Here is a 22,378-nt window from a genome sequence, read left to right on the forward strand (position 1 = left end):
GTCAAAACTGCTCATCTTACAACAGACAAAACTCAACCTTGGGCAGATGGATAACAACATTATTTCCACACACAACTGAGGCAGCATCAAACCGCTTACTGAGTGAGATATACAGATCAGATTATTGCAATAGGGATTTAAAGGCGGCAGCACGGTGGTTAGCACTGTTGCCGCACAGCAAGAAGGTCCTTAGTTCAATTCCAACACCAGGCCGGGGTCTTTCTGTGTGGAGTATGCATGTTCTCCCCGTGTTTGCGTGGGTTCTCTCCGGGTACTCCGGCTTCCTCCCACCATCCAAAGACATGCAGCTTGTGGGGATAGGTTAATTGGAAAATCCAAATTGCCATTAGGTGTGAATGTGCGAGTGAATGTGAGCGCGAATGGTTGTCTGTCCCTGTGTGTTGGCCCTGCTACAGACTGGCGACCTGTCCAGGGTGTATCTCGCCCTATGACAGCTGGGATAGGCTCCAGCGCCCCCCCCCCCCCGCGAGACCCTGAAAAGGATAAGCGAATGGATGGATGGATTTAAAGGCATTGATATTTTTTCTAAAGAACAACTAATCACTGTGAACAGATGTCGGCACAACGTGTCCTGCACGCATAGAATAGTTTTACCAGAGCTTGTTTTGAAAAATAAATTAGTTCACTAACCTAAATGAAACAGCATAGTGATTAAAAGCATTGTGAGCTAAAAAAAAAAAGAAAGAAAAAAAAAGCGATTAGCTGATGAAAATTGGAATATTTGACTTTGTAAGATTAAAAACATGGCTCCAGTGCTCATGGGGCCTGTTTAATCATTGTTTGGTCTAGCAAATCTGAAATTATATGGAAATGTTCACTTTGCAGTTTGTCTTTAAAAAAAATTAAATCGGAGCCTTGATATGCTATCGTTTAATGTGTCCAAATTATTGCTAATTGGAAAAATGTTCAGAGGAGGAACACCAGACCCAGACATGTTGATATTTTAAATGTTGACTTTTGAGTGAGCGCGAGGTCCTAGCGCAGCAAATGCATCACTGAGGGTGTGTGTAAGAGAAAGTGTGTCTGTCACAAGGTTTTCATAGGTCTTTCAATCACAGCACTCTGTTGGGAGAGCTCACAACACAGGTGTTAGCAGAAGGCCTGAGGGGGATACACGTCTCTATATCTGTCTCATTCATTCTCTCTCTGAAGCATCTTCTCGCTGCATCTCACACTACCCATAAATCAATCCATGCTATATATAGAAATATTTATTAATAACATCTGAATGGACAATGTACACACTCTGCCTTAGGTTCATAATACATCTTGTGTTTACAATATGATTAGTATCTCACAAAAAAAAGATATTTATTAAAAATGACTCGTGAAAAAAATGATGCATGCATGGTACCTACAAACACAGAGGAAACTGTTATTCGTGACAGTGTCCAATACCGAGCCATAAACAATACTGGTATTAATCTGAAATTAAACAGATTTTAGTTAGAAAACAAACAAACACTGGCTTATTAAATTACTATCACAGAGTATGGTTCCAGTTAAAGAAAAGCAACATTGAGTGTCATAACAGTGGGACAGGGCAGCTTCACTGTGGAATCATTCAATTAACTTAAATGGGACCTGTAATGCTCATTTCCAGCTTTGTTTTATTTTATCAGACTTTACTAAAGTAGCTTTGCATGAATCAAAGTTTTAAAACCATCTCAATTCATGCATTGTCTGAAACAAACCTTTTTAGCTCCTCCCTTTCAGCCAGATTTCTTCTGATTGGCTGCCCCTCATAAGGAATGACTTGAACTGTCAGAGCTGTGTGCTAAAATGACCACATTATGGAGATCCCCTCTGTCTGACATCATACAGATCTAAGAACAGATACATCTTTTGGCACACAGGGATTACTATTTTAAATGTTGGCCATCTTTATTATAAACACCTCCTATTGTATATTCTGTATATAACAGAAAACAAACAAACAAAATTTATAGGACCCCTTTCATTGCAAAAGCTCCTCATTTCTCGCAAATTATTAAGAGTTACCACCTTTATGGTCTTCTAAGCACCTCTCTAAATTGGAACACTGAATGGCAAAATGGCAAAGCACATTAAAAAGGCACAAAGGAGTCCCAAAGGGGTTGCACAATAACATCTGCAGTCATTGTGTAGTCCCTAAGGATAACTGATTTGTTACAACATGGGTTTTATTTTTTGTAGCATCTGGGAACATGGTGACATCACTACAGGGGACAGAAAAACATGAGCAGTCACATAATCAGACAAACTACAACAAGCCAGCTGTTTATTCAGAGTATTTAGATCGCCTAAATTCAGCATGTTGAAGCAAACTGAGCTCATGTTGGCAGTAATGCCTCCTGTAAAAGACCCTTTCCATTCACCTTGCAGGACACCGGCCCTCGAGGCCTGGAGTTGAGGACCCCTGCCTTAGCTACTGAAAATAACAACTGAAGTTTACAACCCCATTTTGCTCTGCAGAACTTCTTTAGATCTTACAGTCCACAGATTCCTGTTTATGTTTTGTTTTCATGGCTCATCAGTCTTGTTTCCAGCAGAAGCGCACAGCTGTTTCCAGTGCAACAGCTTTAAAAACAGTCAAAACCTTCAGTCAGCATTTATCTGCAAAAGTGTAAAACATTTTCCAAAAGTAACCATGACAGACGAGACACCAAGTAGAGTACAGTGTCAACCATAAGTCATACAGTTTAATGTAAAACTTTTATTTCATGTTATTAATGTTTGTCCTGAAATTGTAATTGTAAATTCTTGTAAAGCCAAATAACATTAGTAAGTAATGATGACACTTATGTCTGGTTATCAGGATGATGTCTAAAAACAATCATAATTCATTTGCCTTAGATGAGATGAGTGGACTGCTCTTTTTCCACCGATGACAACTTATGTTTCCTTTATTATGACCACACCCTGTTAAAAAAAGGATGCCAATTTAACATGCACTAAAAATGTTCATTCTTACATTTTACAAATTCTTGGATCAAATCAAATCCTCTTCAATTTTACTTCTTAACAGGAAATCGTCTTCGCCCAGTGAAGTAAAACTAAGGTTTGCATTTGAATCTCCTCTGTTCGTGTCTGCTCTGGCTGCCAGTGATAAAGGCAACACAAGATATAACCAAATGCATGATGAGAATGAATCTTCAACACAACAAATAAAACTTTTAAAAGAGCTGAAATGTGTTGATCTGAACAGTGATGCTTTCTAATTCTGCAACTCGCCTTTCTAAATCCTACTATTGAGCAAATATGTTGCCTACGATAGCTGATCACTTGCACAAATCAACCGTCACAGCTGTGCATATTCACCTAAAAATATAATATTTTGGTCCACAAACTGCAATTTTCCTATAAACAAAAAAGAGGCACAAGCTTAATCTGTTAGATAATCTGTTAATACTGTCAGTAACAGCTCAATAAGTACTGTACTAGTTTAGCTGGAATGTAGTTAAGTGTTTATTTGGTTGTGAAGACACAAGAGGAAGTGGGAATCAGACTTTGCTCCAGCCTTATCACACTAACACCTAGTTCAATCTAATGACACACAGTTTGAGTATTGGCTTATAGCTGATGTTAGCCCACTGCTGCAGCCACTTCTTAGCCACACTTTGTACTGTATGTTTTAACATCAAGTAGGACTGTCTGTTGGCCCGTTGTTCTACCACCCTGAGGCTCTATATCTGTGTGTGTCTGTGTGTGTTGGTGTAAGTATACTGGTGCGTGTGTGTGTGTGTGCGTGCGTGCGTGCGTGCGTGCGTGCGTGCGTGCGTGCGTGTGTGTGTGTGTGTGTGTGTGTGGGGTTATGGTGATGGTGGTGTCTTCAGGGAATTGGTGGATCCTCCTTGGCTTCCACTCACCGTCGCTCCTTGTCCAACCCACTGAACCACAACAGAGAAAGAGAGTTTTAGTTAAAGACCAAAGGGAACGAAAGTCTAGAAACTTCCAAAGACTGGATTGACATACTCAGTAAATATGCACTGTAAGCCAGGATGGTTTGCATCCAGGTTTGCTATGACTGTTGGGTTAATTGGCAGACCTTAATGTGCTTTGAAAGTTGTGGCAGTTTTTCTAAATAAGAAGATTTTTCAGAAGTGGAAGCCTCCGCAGCTGAGAAATCATGAACTACATGTGGAAATGCCCTTCAAAATTAAATGGGGGTGGCTCACCTGACACATACAGTGGGGCAAAAAAGTATTTAGTCAGCCACCGATTGTGCAAGTTCCCCCACCTAAAATGATGACAGAGGTCAGTAATTTGCACCAGAGGTACACTTCAACTGTGAGAGACAGAATGTGAAAAAAAAATCCATGAATCCACATGGTAGGATTTGTAAAGAATTTATTCGTAAATCAGGGTGGAAAATAAGTATTTGGTCAATAACAAAAATACAACTCAATACTTTGTAACATAACCTTTGTTGGCAATAACAGAGGTCAAACGTTTACTATAGGTCTTTACCAGGTTTGCACACACAGTAGCTGGTATTTTGGCCCATTCCTCCATGCAGATCTTCTCGAGAGCAGTGATGTTTTGGGGCTGTCGCCGAGCAACACGGACTTTCAACTCCCGCCACAGATTTTCTATGGGGTTGAGGTCTGGAGACTGGCTAGGCCACTCCAGGACTTTAAAATGCTTCTTACTCCTTTGTTGCCCGGGCGGTGTGTTTTGGATCATTGTATTGTTGGAAGACCCAGCCTCGTTTCATCTTCAAAGTTCTCACTGATGGAAGGAGGTTTTGGCTCAAAATCTCACGATACATGGCCCCATTCATTCTGTCCTTAACACAGATCAGTCGTCCTGTCCCCTTGGCAGAAAAACAGCCCCATAGCATGATGTTTCCACCCCCATGCTTCACAGTAGGTATGGTGTTCTTGGGATGCAACTCAGTATTCTTCTTCCTCCAAACACGACGAGTTGAGTTTATACCAAAAAGTTCTACTTTGGTTTCATCTGACCACATGACATTCTCCCAATCCTCTGCTGTATCATCCATGTGCTCTCTGGCAAACTTCAGACGGGCCTGGACATGCACTGGCTTCAGCAGCGGAACACGTCTGGCACTGCGGGATTTGATTCCCTGCCGTTGTAGTGTGTTACTGATGGTGACCTTTGTTACTTTGGTCCCAGCTCTCTGCAGGTCATTCACCAGGTCCCCCCGTGTGGTTCTGGGATCTTTGCTCACCGTTCTCATGATCATTTTGACCCCACGGGATGAGATCTTGCGTGGAGCCCCAGATCGAGGGAGATTATCAGTGGTCTTGTATGTCTTCCATTTTCTGATGATTGCTCCCACAGTTGATTTTTTCACACCAAGCTGCTTGCCTATTGTAGATTCACTCTTCCCAGTCTGGTGCAGGTCTACAATACTTTTCCTGGTGTCCTTCGAAAGCTCTTTGGTCTTGGCCATGGCGGAGTTTGGAGTCTGACTGTTTGAGGCTGTGGACAGGTGTCTTTTATACAGATGATGAGTTCAAACAGGTGCCATTCATACAGGTAACGAGTGGGGGACAGAAACGCTTCTTACAGAAGACGTTACAGGTCTGTGAGAGCCAGAGATTTTCCATGTTTGAGGTGACCAAATACTTATTTTCCACCCTAATTTACGAAGAAATTCTTTACAAATCCTACCATGTGAATTCATGGATTTTTTTTTCACATTCTGTCTCTCACAGTTGAAGTGTACCTCTGGTGCAAATTACTGACCTCTGTCATCATTTTAAGTGGGGGAACTTGCACAATCGGTGGCTGACTAAATACTTTTTTGCCCCACTGTATCTATATAATGAGTCATGTCAGTTAGTCAACTAGCCTCAGATTTAACAGGTTGCTCTCAGTCCCATTTGTTATATCCCTTGTCTGCTGCATGAGACAGGGCTGTCACTCCCAACACGTTGAATATAAAACCATATGGTAATGAGTGCAAAGTGATGTTTTTCAACCCAAACCACAATATCTTTGTTATGGTAATCCAGTATTTTTAGTGCCTAATCCATTCCAGGAGGTAAAAGCAAAACCAAGTGCAAAACACAAAGGTGCAGGTCATAATTTTCCGTCTAACAGGCATGTTCCAACAATCACATTTACATTACATGCTTCTGTAAAAGGGACTTTACCATACAATATAAAACGTGTTGTGATTTGGTGCTATATTGAACTGAAGTGCAAACTGCATCCAAGACATAAACTCCACTGCTACTAACACAAAATCGGTTCTTTCCAAACATCTGCACAGACAGCATGATGACCCCAGCAGCCCGAGTCAGATCTTCAACATGTTTTTTTTTAAAAACTTTTTACCCCATTAAAGCCATTAAAAGGCCGATGGGGTGTTGTTGTTACCCTGCTGGGTGGGCAGGCAGACAGGGTGAGTTTCTAAAAATCTTGTGAAATACTCACTGTGTCATGTTTGGTTATGTGGAGCAGTTTAAAGCTTCACAGATGAAGATGAATTAAGCGCCAGTCATCTTTTGTTTTGTAAATTCTCTTTTAAATACTGCTATGACAAGTGCAAAATGTGAAAAATGCATAAACCACAAATTTGTTCCTCACAGAAATCCCATGGAAATCATGCTATATAATTAATTGGTTGGACTCTGTCAAAGTGAGCCTTTTTATCTGAGAGCTGGTGTTATGATTTTGATGTGGTCCTCTTTGATGTGAAATGAACCTGCCCGGGAGCAGAATGAAGGTGCACACTACCATGGAGAAATGTTTTAACCTGAGCCAGCCCTGTGAGACTGAAAATCCAGAGATATAAACTCCAAAGCTGGCTTGGAAACACACTTACCTCACTTCATGAGAGCAGCCCCTTCAGTGTGCATGTCTGTTATCTAGTTACTCATTCATGTGATAAAGTGGAAGCAACCGAGCTTTCAACTTTCTGCATTTACTTTACTTTCTACTCAGTAACGTCTGAACTGTGTGTGTGTGTGTGTGTGTGTGTGTGTGTGTGTGTGTGTGTGTGTGTGTGTGTGTGTGAGAGAGAGAGAGAGAGAGAGAGAGAGAGAGAGAGAGAGAGTTTACAGTCTGGGCCGAAGAGCTCAAGCTGCTGAATTATTAATGCTCTCAGTGGTCAGCGGGTCAGTCCAACACTTTTGAAAAGCCGTAAACTAAAGTGGACAGGAAACCAGCAAGTGTTTGTGTGTGTCAGAAAAACACACACACACAGACATGCACATGTCTGTGTGTGTGAAAGCCACGTGTGTGTGCATGTGTGTGAGTGTGAAAGCCAACTTGTCAGATGTGTTTAGTTTTATTTGTTGAAACATAAATTTTGTGCGAATGTGTGAATACTCATTGCTTACATATTATGCATAGGCTTCAGCTACATATGTGTGTATAACTGTGTGCAAGGATGTGAAATATCCCCCGAGCCAGTTTCCCTCAGGTCTTCTGTGTGGATCTCTACACAAATAAGCCATTAGATGAGATCTCAGACTCTGCTGCTCTAGTCCAGAGCTGCTGCTAATGGCCTTAGACAAGAAATGCTACTGGTGAGTGTTTGACACAGCCCATTGTTTGTGTGGATGGGTGTGTTAGTGCTACACAAATGGCCTCAGAGACAGTGAAAGAGCTCCTCTGGCCTCAACACTGTTGGAAATATCAGGGTCATTGACCTCTCACCAATACTGAAAGTACACAGTGTGACAGCTAGTGCTTCATTTACTTTATTTTAGGATGGCTTCCTTTATGGCTTTATGTGGTTCTTAGTACAACACTTAGCTGTTAACTTGGAGAAGTGGGGACTGACACTGTGGTGTAAAACGAGACTTAACAACCTGCATGTTATTTTCAAAAAGCAGTTGAATTTTGTTTAATTTTACAATATACACACTCAAACTTAGAGGCAGCAAACCATTCACAGGCAGATTATGAGATAGAAAAACTAAAATTAAAGCATCAGAGCTTCAAAAATGATTGACAAGAAAAACAAAATGCAATGAATTACTACTAATCTGAAGCCTACGTTTAATTGACAATAACACAAAGACAAAGTGTTGATACAAAAAAAAGTTTTGATCTTAAAAAAATCACTGCTGAGCCTTTCAGGAGTAACAGAAAAGAATAAATCGAAAAGAATTTAGAGATTTATTCTAAGAATCCCAAGAAATCGGTGTACATAGCAGATAAGACTAAAAACAATGTTTTTTAAAGGGACATGAATTGGTACTTTTCAAAGTTCAAAACTCACCTCCATAAAATACACAGTGTTAAACTAAAGCATAAGACTACCACACAATATAAGGAGCCCAGCTGTCCTAATTCAAAAGTATTTCTACTTACCAAAATAGATTCTTATGTTTATGTTTTTTATGACAATTTGTTTGCATTGTATATAATTGCATTGTGTTTAGCCTCTTTCACTTTGACAGGCAGCTTAACAAATGAAATCATGTTTTAAAAACTGCATTGTGTATTTGCGTTGGTCATCTTTGTCTAAAATTAAAATTTGTTTGATGATCTTGAATTATAAATGAGAAAAAGAAAATAATAGGAATTCATTAAGGGGCAAGCACTAAATTGATGTGCATTTTGTTCTTTTATGCTAATAAATAATTTATGTAAAAATTCAAAATGTATATATACCAATAGTTTTAAAGTCATTGAAATGTGTAAAGTAAGCAACCAGTTAATAAACATAATATTAGTGAATAGGATATTTTATCATCCAGAGGCCCTTTCTAGGGAAATATTAAGTTATAATAAACATCTTTGTTTCATTTAAAATTTATATGTATGCTCCTGGCATCAAACCCCAAAATGATTAAAGGTATCATATAAAAGTCTGTTTAAATTGACAATATCGTTGGAAAAGTCAGATGGTACCGCTGCAGGAGCTATGACGTAACAAATGAATGTTATTAAAAACTCTAGAATCACACATTAATTCTTTGAAATAGTTATTATTGGTTACCATGTAAATTTCCAGGCTTCTGATTTCATAGTGACCATTCTACTTCCTGTGTTAAAAAATCTACAGATAGCTAAATCCAGTGTCAGTAGCTAGCAAGTTAGCCTTTAGCTAGCTGCTAATCACTATAAGGTGCTAAAGTTATCTCATTTCAGTCAAAGTCCTTCTTTAAATTGTGCAAATAAGTGACAGGGCACATGAAGCTGGCAGTTGCTAATGCACGCCATGGCTGATGCCAGTCATTACATTTGCCTGGACAGCTTTCCATTTTGAGGTGTTTTTATCTTGTGACCCCCTTTAGCTGAGTACCAAAATGTTTGGCTTTGACAACTCATCATAAATTTACATGAATCAGTCCAGCATCTGTTTTAGCTTGCTCTGTTTTTTTTAATGAGTGTGGGCTGGGAATTCAGAAATAGAAGCATCTCACCGAATGTAGCCACCTCTCTGTATGTCTCCCTCCCTTTCTCTGATAGCTAGGCGCCTCTGCTGTGGCAATCACAACAAAACAAGTCAAGCATACACAGGGGTTGTGGAGTACTTGTTTTATTTCTTTTTCATTCACTATATCGTCAAATGAACTATACAAAACATAAATTTAACACGGAATGTGAAGCTTATTTAAAATAAGTTTTCTTTTTATCGCAATAGTGCGCTATTCTGACAGAACTGTTTTTAGGTAAGAGAAGCATTTAAAAGCAGTTGTTTGGGACTGCCTCAGACTACTGTAACTCAATGGATCTCTGTATATATGGTTACTTGAGCATTACACAAGTATATCTGGCTTAAGCATTGCCTCAGAGTGACTTTAAAGGGATGGAGGGGCAGAACATCCAAATCAGCCACTTGAGGCTGGCTGCTAAAACTTTGTAGCAAACATAAACATCTTTAGAGCCTGGTGTCTGCCAGACATAATCTATGGTTACAAAACCTGTGGTTACAAAAAGACTTCTAGTTTTATAAGTGTGTAGGAAATTTCCCTTGGCTATTTTACTTTGTGACATCAATTTAGCTAGTTTCATAGATGGTATAAAAGACATTGCCACAATAATATATTAGGATATAATCCCAATATGTGTACAGTTTCAGTCAGATCTACACCAGGAAGGCAATGACGAAAATGCTGTACTATATGGTTTTTAATGGGCATTCACAAATCAATGGGTTTCATATAATTTCATAAAATATATGTCTATATTTTATATGCAATTCATAGTGCCAAGGCAGGCTGTGTCCTAAGCATAAACATATCGAGCACAATGTCTTTTTGTTGCCTTCTGAATGAAAATTTTCTGCAAATTATGTCACTTCATGTCCTTTGTACTAAAAATGCTAGCACTTGACTGTCTGTGTGATATGTTCACAAAGTTTATGGATCTTGCTAACAAAGCTAGCAAATACTAGCTGATAGCTTAGCTCTCCAACCCCCTCCATTGCTACTGCTTGCCAGATAGAGTGTACAAACCATCTTTTATGGACAGTATATTATGGCGAGTCAGAGATGAGCAGTCAAGCCATATTTGAAATCAAAGCTAATAGAGACATTAGTAGTGAATGGCCACTTAGAAGCCTTAATATTGATATGCTAAATTGATTGTTTTCTATGGCAAAAGCTTTCTTGTCAGGAAACCAATGCCAGTTAGTTGATCCACAGCTTTCCTGCTCAAATGGCATTTGTTTGATGTCAATTCATCCAGAAGCTAAATATTAAATTCTGGACCAGAGTATGAATCCCTTTGACTGGTGATTCCCTCACTTTTAATCCATAAATACATAAAACTCTCTTCAGTAAAATATCTGAATGCATATCAGATATAGACTATCCATTTCTTTGGTTCAGAAATGATTGGTACCCAGAGGATAGATCTTAATGATTGTGGTGACTACTTAACTTTTATACCTTGCATCAGAAGTATGGGGGAAATCTTTATATGTGTGTTTCTCATTATACAGTATAAACCTTCTTCTGGCTGCTCTCTTTAGTGGTTGCCATAGCAGATCATTTGCCGCCATCTCACACTATCCTTAGCCTTCTTATTTTTATGTCCACAATTGTCACATCCATGAATCTTCTCTGTGGTTTACCTCTTTCCTCATGCCTGGTAGGTCCATCTTCAACAGCGCTTGAGCAATATATCTGCTATCCCTCCTCTGCACTTGCCCAAACCATCTCGGGCTGACTTCCATCATACAAACCTTCCCTTTCAATCTGGATCTTATCCTTTTCTCACAAATCTGTTGGAGTTGGTGGAGATAACACTCATCTTCACCAACTCCAACCTGCCTGCATTCTTTACTTCATCTCTCTTGCACATTATCCGTTTTATTGAATGGCTGACCCCAGGTATTTTAACTACGCTACCTTCACAATCTCTCCTCAGTTTATCTTCACTTTTTTGTTTCAAAAAAAAAAAACAACTGTCACACCTACCGCACACCTCACCACTGTTCTGCTGTCCTCATACATTTCCTGCACCACCCTCACATACAGTACTTCTATGCAACTCCCAACTTCTTAAAGCAGTATCACATTTCCTCTCTTGGCATCTTATCATATGCTTTCTGTAGATCCACAAAAACAGTGCAACAGCTGACCTTCTCTATACTTTTGCCTCAACACCATACCCCATACCCATGGTGTGCCTCATCCTGCTGCAGTTACTCTGCACATGGCCGTTGCTCTTAAAACAGCACACTTCATCTCCACTTTTTAGGGAACCTCTCACTCCACATGATTGAAACATCAATCCGGTTCAAACAGTCCAGTGCCTTCTCTCCTATACATAGCTGTCATTGTATATCTAAATTATTGTAGATTGAGCCACACTGAGCCTTGATATTTTCTTTTAACAGTTAAATGTCTCTACATTGTAACCATTTATGATAAAGAATTCGATTGATGGCCATAAAATTTGATGGACACCTTTCTACTCCCCTCAGGACCAACTGAAAAATGGCTTATGGTTGTTCAACCTTTCATCCACCGCCTCATTAGGGACTTTGTGGTTTCTAAGTTATGTCTAGTGCTATGTTAAAAGATCTCATTACAATTAAGAAAATATTCCAGTATCCTCATGAAAAATAATTTTATTTTTGCTTTATTTTACAAGACTTTTATCAAGTGTATCTTCAATTTAAAACACCTAGTACACAAAGCAGGCCATACCTCTATGAGCGGGTGCCAGTGTGCGATTGGCTTCCGTGGGTACGTCAGCATCTCATTCCAGTGGTCTCGCCCAAGGCTCTCGGCCTCACTGCCTACCCTGCATACCCCGATCACTTCATTATGCCCAACCCTGGAGGACAGAAAAAACAGCACCCACAGAGACTCTAAAATGTTCTAAAATGCGCTGGCATGTCACATGAGAGTGCTAAATGTACAGAGGTAACTCACCGATCATAGTCCATGACAGCTATTAGCAGGCTGATCTGGTCAATGCTCTCAGGAGGAACATCAAACACAATGGCCTCATTGTACACTGGATTCAGAGTGTTACGCTTAGTCGATGTCTTTCTCTTCTTTAGCCTTCGACCATCACACATCAGAGACACTTTCACATATGGATCTGAGAAGAGAAAAGGTGTTAAGACTGAAGAAATAATTAAACAGATATACACACACTAATGCATGCATACCTCATCTTCCTACACCACCTCTTATTGGACACACTGTACTGTTGATCGGCACCCACCTGAGGCTCCAGTGATGTCCATGGCTTTGAGGTTTCTGGCTTTGATAATTGTGATGGTAAGCCTGCCAGCCGTTGGGAGATAGCACAGTGAGAACATCAGCTCTCCAAGGTCCACATTGTCCTACAAACAAATATATTGTGTTCCTATATTAGCACTGCACATCATCAACTTTAATTAACTTTTTAGATTCAACAATACAGTCACAGATGGAACACACAGGGATCTGTATATTGGCAGTTAAGAGGTTTGGTGATAAAATTATACTATATGGGTAACGAAAAGCACAACTGCTGTTAGAACAAACATGAAGGAATAGGAACCAAATAAAAACTAAGAGACATCTATTTCAGGAAACCGATTATGGATAAAAGCAGCTTTGGTTTATAATGAGCAGCACAGTTAAAGCGGATCCAACATGTAACACCAGAGGAACTTCACATATGGATCGTGGCTGAAACGCGGAAGCCTTTCAGAATCATGTCTGGATGATTCATCATTAATCACTAATAACCACGGCATTACTGTATCCCAGTATCAGTCTGTGCTAAAATGTGTGGAATCTACAGTCAAGTTTGAGCTACTACTAAGATTATAAAAACGTCACTGCTTCCGCTTCTTATTCACATTCATGCATATGCCAGACTCTTTTCCCAATTAACACATCTGAAAATAACATGTGATGGTGTGATAGTGAGCAGTGCGTTTACGAGGTACAAGCACTGACAAGATTTATCACAGGGAAACTCTGATTTCTATTTTTATGCCTCCTCTCACATATCTGGCTGGTAGTTAGCTTCATGTTAGGAAACCTTAGAAATTAAGTGATATATTTACAAAAAGGTTTTTTTTTTCTTCAAAAGACTGATTTGCAGTTTTTAAAATAAGAACTAAAAATACAAGTTTCAATGGATAGGGTAGCAAAGCAGGTTAAGAGTGATTAATACAGAGGATACTAGCGATAATGTGTTTAAGATTCGTCAGGAGAAACCAGTCTACTAGAAAGACTTGTTAAAGATGTAGCAGAGACAGTGGAACACCATTGTTTCACTTGGAAATTAATAAGTGCTCCATCGCATACTGTACAAGATGATTTGGAGTCTGATTATGAGAGCAGCAGAAATGCCCATTAAGAAGCTACTGCTCAGAGTCTTCAGCTGAAAATCACTGAAAATCAAATTGAACAAAATGAGTTAATTCATCATAGATGACAGCATATGCATGCCTGCAAGCACACTGACACACACGCGCGCACATGCGTCGTCCAGGACCTGTGACATTCTAAGTGGGCGATGAGTTGATTCATCACACGTGTTGCTGAGGCGAAATCTACCTCCAACACCACATTATTGGTGTAGCTGTGAGCCTCGGGCATTAATGATATGCAGCTTATGAAGCCTTCGAGGTTTAACACACAAATTGGGGCACAAGCACAGGAATGTACACTCTGACACTCACATAAAGGTAAGCGTGTGCGGGGAAGGTAGATCAACTAGCCCTTCAGCTCACTACAGGATAATGTGATTTCCTTCTCCTATTTCACACATACACACACACATACACACATACTAAAGTTTTCAGACTATAGGATGTCGGTCACTACTCTTATGAGCACTCAAATCAAGCCTGCGGTCAAGATTATGGTCACTTGCGCTCGGCCAATGAAATTAGAGTGGTGCTTTAAAGCGCTCCAATAAAGCAGAGAGAGCATATGGACGGTCCATCTTCTCCAATTATAACACTAACACCTGCTCTCCCTCAGGAGCAGCCAGGCTTTATCTATGAGCCTCTCTCTAGCTGTGTCTTTCATAATCACGCAGTCTAACTTGATCACTCTCCTCTCGTTCATCATTCTGCTTCGTCCTTCCACTTGTAGCCGGTCTTTAAAGTGTCATGTTTAACATTCTGATATGATGAAATAAACCACTGTGTTTGATATTTCTTAGACATCCAGACATAAAAAAGCATATGAAGCACTTTCTTTATGTGCTGCACCAAAAAGCAACTTTTTCTACTGGTAATGAGAAGCAAAGAAACATCCATCTATTCCCTTGTGCTTCTCAGGGTTGCTGGAGCCTATCCCAGATGTCTTAGGGTGAGAGGCAGGGTACACCCTGGATAGGTCGCCAGTCTGTCGCAGGGCCAACACATAGACAAAGACAACCATTCATGCTCACATTCACACCTATGGGCAGTTTAGTGTTTCCAATTAACCTATCCTCATTAACTGCATGTCTTTGGACTGTGGGAGGAAGCCAGAGTACCCGGGGTGAACCCACACAAACATGGAAATTAAACTCAGGACCTTCTTGCTGTGAGGCAATAGTACATGCTAACATGTCACCGTGAAAGAACCACGTCTTAAATATATCTTTTATGACACATGGTACATAGACTGGTTCTTATATAGTGCTTTTCTACTCTATCTTGAGCACTTTACACAACGTGCACATTGCACACAGTACTTTTTTTCCACTGTTTCTGGGTGCTTCCTAACCAACATCCACACTCCGATGGATGCGTTGGAGAGCTACATGGGGTTAGCATCTTGCAGCGTCTTGTACTTGGCATGCAGACTAGAGCAGACTGGGACCGAACCATCAACCGTCCAGTTAGTAGGTGACCTGCTCTACCACCTGGGCTACAGCCACCAAAACAGCACATAGTGGAATGTTAAACAACTTTAAACAATCATTTTGTGCTGTGACAATAAGAGTCTCTGTCAGTTGCTGTTGTTGTGGTAGTAGACCGTACTGTTTGGCTGCCTGATACTGCAGAGCATCACAGAAGTACTGAACAATTGCACTCCAAGGCAATAGAGTTAGTCATTCCATTAGACAAGAAACGTATTCCTCTTTTACTTTATTAAGCAGATTTGCTGTTAAATTATTCATCTAAAATAAAGTGGGTGCCCAGAAAATGCTATCCTAATATTTAGGACCTGTAAAGTTCTCATTGCTCAGCCATATATGTATTTAAATAATTTTACAAACGTGAACTGACTTGACAAAGATTTTGTTTTTACTCAACTTTATACGGCCTACCCATTTCACATGCTTTATTGACATAATTGTATTTTGTACTTCTATAAACTGAATCTGACTGCAAGCAGCTGCAATCTGTACTCAGAAATTTCCATTCCATTTGTAGATTGAGAGTAACTTTTTCTACCACTTAGATGCCACTTAGACTGTGAAATACTCCATTCTTCTTTTTTTAACAATCACTGTATCCATGGCAAACTGATTACAGTTTTACTGGCTCATTAGATCTCCACAGCTTTAAACAAAGCTTTCATTCATGCTTCTTCTACTTTAAATTTTACTGACTATATAAAAAAAAAAAAAAAAAAAAAAAAAAAAACTCTTACGCCCCTGCGGGCGGTTTATCCTTCAAGCTCGGGTCCTCTACCAGAGGCCTGGGAGCTTGAGGGTCCTGCGCAGTATCTTAGCTGTTCCCAGGACTGCGCTCTTCTGGACAGAGATCTCCGATGTTGTTCCCGGGATCTGCTGGAGCCACTCGCCTAGCTTGGGAGTCACCGCACCTAGTGCTCCGATTACCACGGGGACCACCGTTACCTTCACCCTCCACATCCTCTCGAGCTCTTCTCTGAGCCCTTGGTATTTCTCCAGCTTCTCGTGTTCCTTCTTCCTGATATTGCTGTCATTCGGAACCGCTACATCGATCACTACGGCCGTCTTCTTCTGTTTGTCTACCACCACTATGTCCGGTTGGTTAGCCACCACCATTTTGTCCGTCTGTATCTGGAAGTCCCACAGGATCTTAGCTCGGTCATTCTCCACCACCCTTGGGGGCATCTCCCATTTTGACCTCGGGACTTCCAGGTTATACTCGGCACAGATGTTCCTGTACACTATGCCGGCCACTTGGTTATGGCGTTCCATGTATGCCTTGCCTGCTAGCATCTTGCACCCTGCTGTTATGTGCTGGATTGTCTCTGGGGCATCTTTACACAGCCTGCACCTGGGGTCTTGCCTGGTGTGATAGACCCCAGCCTCTATGGATCTTGTACTCAGAGCTTGTTCTTGTGCTGCCATGATTAGTGCCTCTGTGCTGTCTTTCAGTCCAGCTTTGTCCAGCCACTGGTAGGATTTCTGGATATCAGCCACCTCCTCTATCTGCCGGTGGTACATACCGTGCAGGGGCCTGTCCTTCCATGATGGTTCCTCGTATCCCTCCTCTTTCTTGGGTTTCTGCTGCCTGAGGTATTCACTGAGCACTCGGTCAGTTGGGGCCATCTTCCCAATGTATTCTTGGATGTTCGTTGTCTCATCCTGGACTGTGTTGCTGACACTCACCAGTCCCCGGCCCCCTTCCTTCCGCTTAGCGTACAGCCTCAGGGTGCTGGACTTGGGGTGAAACCCTCCATGCATGGTAAGGAGCTTTCTTGTCTTTATGTCAGTGGCTTCTATCTCCTCCTTTGGCCAGCCTATTACCCCAGCAGGGTACCTGATCACAGGCAGGGCGTACGTGTTGATGGCCCGGATCTTGTTCTTACCATTCAGCTGACTCCTCAGGACTTGCCTGACCCTCTGCAGGTACTTGGTGGTTGCAGCCTTTCTAGCGGCCTCTTCATGGTTCCCATTTGCCTGCGGGATCCCCAGGTACTTGTAACTGTCCTCTATGTCTGCAATGTTGCCTTCTGGTAGTTCAATCCCCTCAGTTCTGACTACCTTCCCTCTCTTTGTTACCATCCGACTACACTTCTCCAGTCCGAACGACATTCCAATGTCATTGCTGTATAGCCTGGTAGTGTGGATCAGTGAATCGATGTCTCGTTCACTCTTGGCATACAGTTTGATGTCATCCATGTACAGGAGCTGGCTGACAACTGCTCCGTTCCGTAGTCGGTATCCGTAGCCAGTCTTGTTAATGATCTCACTGAGGGGGTTCAGGCCTATGCAGAACAGCAGTGGGGACAGAGCATCTCCTTGGTAGATCCCGCACTTGATGGTGACTATATATATATATATATATATATATATATATATATATATATATTAGGGGTGCAACGATACACAAAATTCACGGTTCGGTTCGGTTCGATACTTTGGTGTCACGGTTCGATATTTTTTCGATACAAAAAAAATGTTCATGCCTTTTTAATTTGTCATTTATTAAAATTATAAATATATATTTTAACTCAAAAGTACAGTTTTTAAATTTAACCCTAACCCTTTGCGTGTTTTTTATTTTGACAGCGAATGCGGACCACTTATGTGCACCCCTGGTTATATAGCTCATCATATTGCAGCCACAGAAATTATTTTGTCCATGAAACCATAAACAGTGTTGGGAAGGTTACTTTTAAAATGTATTCCATTACAGAATACAGAATACATGCCCCAAAATGTATTCTGTAACGTATTCCGTTACGTTACTCAATGACAGTAACGTATTCTGAATACTTTGGATTACTTAATATATTATCATGCTTTTTACAACTACGTGAATGTACTATTGCTGTGTGATTTATTACTATTACTGAAGGTCCGCGACTCCGAACTGTAGTAAAGGGACCTCTGACTAATACGGCGGGGTCCCTGTCGGCTCGTAGCCGAAAAATAGCTTTACTTTGTTGTGTGGGTCAACTTTTCTTGCGAGAGACAGAGAGAGGCGTTGAAAGGCTGCTCCAACGGAACTTGTTGTTTTCGGAGGAAAACACGAACACGGTGTACAGTCAAGTCTTAATAGCTTACTTACAACTGGGCTCGTCAGGCACTCTTCTTGGCTGAAGTGGTTATTATTATATTTACATGCTTCCAGCTCCCGTTTTTCCTCGATGACAACTCATACCTTTCCACTCCCCTTTTTCTCCCTCCTCGCGCTCACAGACCCATAACGTGTATGGCAGTCCATTCTCCCTGCAACACGGACTACACTGCCCATGATGCTACATTCTTTAGAGCTATGCTTGTAGCATTCTGTCTGTTAGCTTAGCACAACAACAACGAAAAGGCGCTCTCTCACCCAGGAAACACACAGTCGCAGAGAGAGAGAGAGAGAGCGTCGCCCTGTAACCATGGCAACCGTAACGCTGCCGCCTGGAACAACAGAACGTAGCTGTCAAACAAAACCAAACAGTCCTGACCCGCGACAAAATGAAACAGGAAAGTACCGCAGTGTAATCCATTTATTTCAACAAAGTAACTGTATTCTAAATACCACCTTTTTAAACGGTAACCGTAACGGAATACAGTTACTCATATTTTGTATTTTAAATACGTAACGGCGGTACATGTATTCCGTTACTCCCCAACACTGACCATAAAGCTGCACTTTCTTTTTGCCTTATAGTCTGATTTGTCATAACTTTTCCGTTTTGTGGTAAGCTTTTCTTTGGCTGTCACTTATTCACCCTGACCTGTCTTACTTGGCTCAGCAGAACTAAAATATATATCCTGCTGCTTTTACACACACATTCACATAAGCTCAGCGATTCTCTGCATCCTCTCACATGTTTAAGCTTGCTGCGGGAGATTTCACTCGTCATGTTTGCGTAGTAAGCTAACGATTGATAAGATGATGTCAGAGGAATTGGTGCGCAAATTATCATCACTCACCAATCAGTACTGTCGCTCTCTATACACAGTTCGCGCAATTGCAAAGTGAAAGCAAAAAACAAGCGCAAATTCAAACGCGATTTCAATATGTCACATATTGACAGTGGCTCACCGATGCCAATGACATAATTACCCAGCTACATTTCCGAAAGAATGCAAAAGCATTGACATATATTTTTCCTTCCTACGATAGCCCGACGGGTAGCCCGACTGGAAAAATCGCTAGCCCCGGGACGTCGAGCTAGCGATTTTGCGAGCCCTGTATCTGATTGAGGAATCACTCATCTTTGGAAAAGAGAGTTTATTACAGAGAAATGGCTCTTTCCAAAATAAAAGCTATACTATACGCTTCTTCTGGGCCATATTCTCAGCAGCATATTAAACATATCAGGTCCCCATAAGGAGAATCATGTGCTAACGGCTGTCTAAATGACTCGGGTAAAGTTTGTAGCATGCATGCTTGTCGTTTTTGTCTGCTTCCACTTGTCTTTGCACTAGGATGATGTAAATGTGCAGTCATATTCGTTGTGTTCCCACTAGTGCTTTCAGGTTAATCTCGTTGAAATGACCTTAACCACAACACGGCAAATCTCCGTTAACCAGCTACCCCTGATCGTCCCGTGCATGGGGCTAGACGGCCAACACGTTAATGAGCTAACTGCGCTAACACACTAGTTCCCACCCATGTAATTAAGCATTGCGTGGCACATCCAACATACTGTTTTACTTTAGTCCATGACTCGCTTACCTTCAGGGTCATACGTCACATGAAAACCAAAATAATTCCAAACGCCAGATCTGAATGAGGGTGGGGGTGGGGTTCAATTTGCCATGTTGCAAGGAGAGCTTAACTTCTGTCTGGCTAGCTTGCCCTGTGCTCTTCCTTCTGATGATGCTGTCTGTGTTGAGCGCTCAGCGGATCTGCGCTCGACAGTGCAGCCTAGGCGGAGTAGTCGAACGCAGATTCACTGAGCGCTCAACACAGACAGCATCGTCAGAAGGAAATTTGATAAAATAAATTACAAATTTTGTATTGTTCGATACATATGCGTACCGAACCGAAAGCACTGTATCGAACGGTTCAATATCGATACGAATATCGTTGCACCCCTAATATATAGAGAGAGAGAGATACATATATAGATATGTCAATGAATCATTGCGTTAAGGTTATTGTGCTCTGTAATGGGAGGTTTTCGGTTTCCCCAATTCTCTTTCTTCTCTCCCTTTATCTCCTTACTCAATTACTACTCTCAGGGGTAGTAATGGGTCAGGTTCTTTGGATGGCCTGCCCTGTGAGTAGTGGGGTGCTGGGCTCTTTAGCGGTCAAACTCAAGCTATGCCATATTTAAGGACCAGGTGGTGCTCATATTTCTTGCCAGATCATTATTGCCTATGGTGGTGATCGGGCCCTCTGCTGTAAATCAAGTTTTCCTTGTGTGTGTTCGGTCTGAGACCATGCTCCTTTGTCTCCTTCCCAGTGATACTTTGAAGAACAACAGCTGAAGACAGAGTCCTCCATCTTCCCCAGCCTGAAAGATCTCTAGTTTCTCTCTGCCACACTTACCTGCTTAACTCCAGCCAGTCACCTTCTTTTTGGAGGAAGATGTGCTTTGCTCACTTGCCTGCCTGCTCTCTTCTGCTTATTCATTTCTTTCTCTTTCCCTCTGGACTCCATTGGCTGCCTGTATACTCCCCTGCAGTCAGCTGCTAAAGATAACCAAGTACTTCATACTCACGTGGATCTCAGCTAACTCCTGTTTCCCTCTCCGACAGGAAACTTTGACCCATTCCTATAGAGCAGCACTTACCCGATTCGGTTACTTTGATTAATTATTTGGTATTGTTGCTGTAATAATGATCTGTAAACTGACGTAAGAGTCCTCCTTTTGAGTCTTTTTTCCAATTCATTATGACAGAACGATTTGGCCATGCGTGCAGCTGTGTCCCATGTCATGTTGTTGGTTGGCCAACACGAGCAGATTCAGAGCTTGTCAGCTGAGCAGCTACAAGTAGTCCACCAATGGCTCAAATGAACAGAAAGAAATGGCGAAATAAATGAAATGAACAGTGCAATTCAAATCATGAGCTGACACAGCCTTGCCCCACTGAACCCACAGGCACGCCTCAGATGGTTGAAGCTGAACCCCTGCCCTCCATCTGTTCCATGTCCTGAGCCCTTTGGAAGTCATTTGGGTTATTGTGGATGGTTTCTGTTGCAATGGTTACTGTTGTTTAGCTAAACATCTTGCTCCTTTACAAATGATCCCTCTTAAATGCACCACTTAATGAGGCTCTCTTGTGGGAAGAATCTTACCCAAACAATAACCCTGTTGAGTCCTTCATTTATGAATGATTTGTGGAGGATTCAGGATGGTTTTTGACCATCCTTTTCATGAGGAAGAGGCAGCAAGGAGGGTTTAAAATTTATGTCAAGTAAGTGAAAGTGTGCAGCAATTTCTGTTGAGTTTTGGATGCTGAAACGAGAGTATATGTTCTATCAGGTATGAGCTATCTTCTCAAGGTGACCCTGCCAGTTTGGATCATTTAATCTCATTAACCATAAAAGTTAACTATCACCAGCAGAAGCAGGTTCTGGAGAGAAACCTTAAATTCCAGTTATCCGCGGTTCCTACCACCTGATCCTCTCTAACTTCCACTTCCGGTGTCAGTGGACAGGATCATTCTGAGGAGTCAGTGCAGCTCAGCCGTGCTTAAACTAACTTTGCAAGAATTGCAGAAAAGGATCAAGGCTGAAGTCTGCATCTACTGTGGCCAACCCGGCCATTTCATTAGCCCCAGGAGGCCAAAAGAAAATGCCTCCCAGGAGAAGTGGGGATGTTGGTGGAAAGCACCCAATTTAAAACTGTTTCTAAAATGTTGTTGCCAGCATCCTTCTGTTTTATTCAGGATTCTGTGACTTTCCAAGCTGTAATTGACTCTGGAGCTAAACAAAGCTTGTTAGACAGTCAATTTATTCAGAAACTTGGAATACCACAAAGCTATTAACCACTTTTCTCTGGTCAATTGCTATCCCTGCCAGTTCCTAGTCACTCTCTGTCACACATAGCTCTGGATCTTTTTACTGGTCTGCCCTCCTCTGAAGGCAACTATATAATGCTCACCCTTATCAATAGATTTTCTAAAGCTGCTCCTTTTATAGCATTACCCAAGCCCCGTT

General features: G+C 41.4%; 1 protein-coding gene across 1 annotated transcript in view; it reads right to left on the reverse strand.

The window, feature by feature from the left end:
* Nucleotides 1-3,812: 3,812 nt before the first annotated feature.
* syt9b (synaptotagmin IXb) overlaps nucleotides 3,813-22,378 on the reverse strand; it is a 69,581-nt gene continuing 51,015 nt past the window's right edge. The window contains exons 5-8 of the mRNA XM_085358707.1: nucleotides 12,616-12,736; nucleotides 12,318-12,489; nucleotides 12,090-12,219; nucleotides 3,813-3,890 (exon numbers count right to left, since the gene is read on the reverse strand). Coding sequence (XP_085214833.1) covers nucleotides 3,813-3,890; nucleotides 12,090-12,219; nucleotides 12,318-12,489; nucleotides 12,616-12,736 — 501 coding nt within the window. The remainder of the gene's footprint in view (nucleotides 3,891-12,089; nucleotides 12,220-12,317; nucleotides 12,490-12,615; nucleotides 12,737-22,378) is intronic.

Source organism: Diplotaxodon limnothrissa, linkage group LG7, assembly GCF_057381915.1.
Source record: "Diplotaxodon limnothrissa isolate DT_005_m linkage group LG7, D_limnothrissa_male_GT1.1, whole genome shotgun sequence".
Lineage (NCBI taxonomy): Eukaryota > Metazoa > Chordata > Actinopteri > Cichliformes > Cichlidae > Diplotaxodon > Diplotaxodon limnothrissa.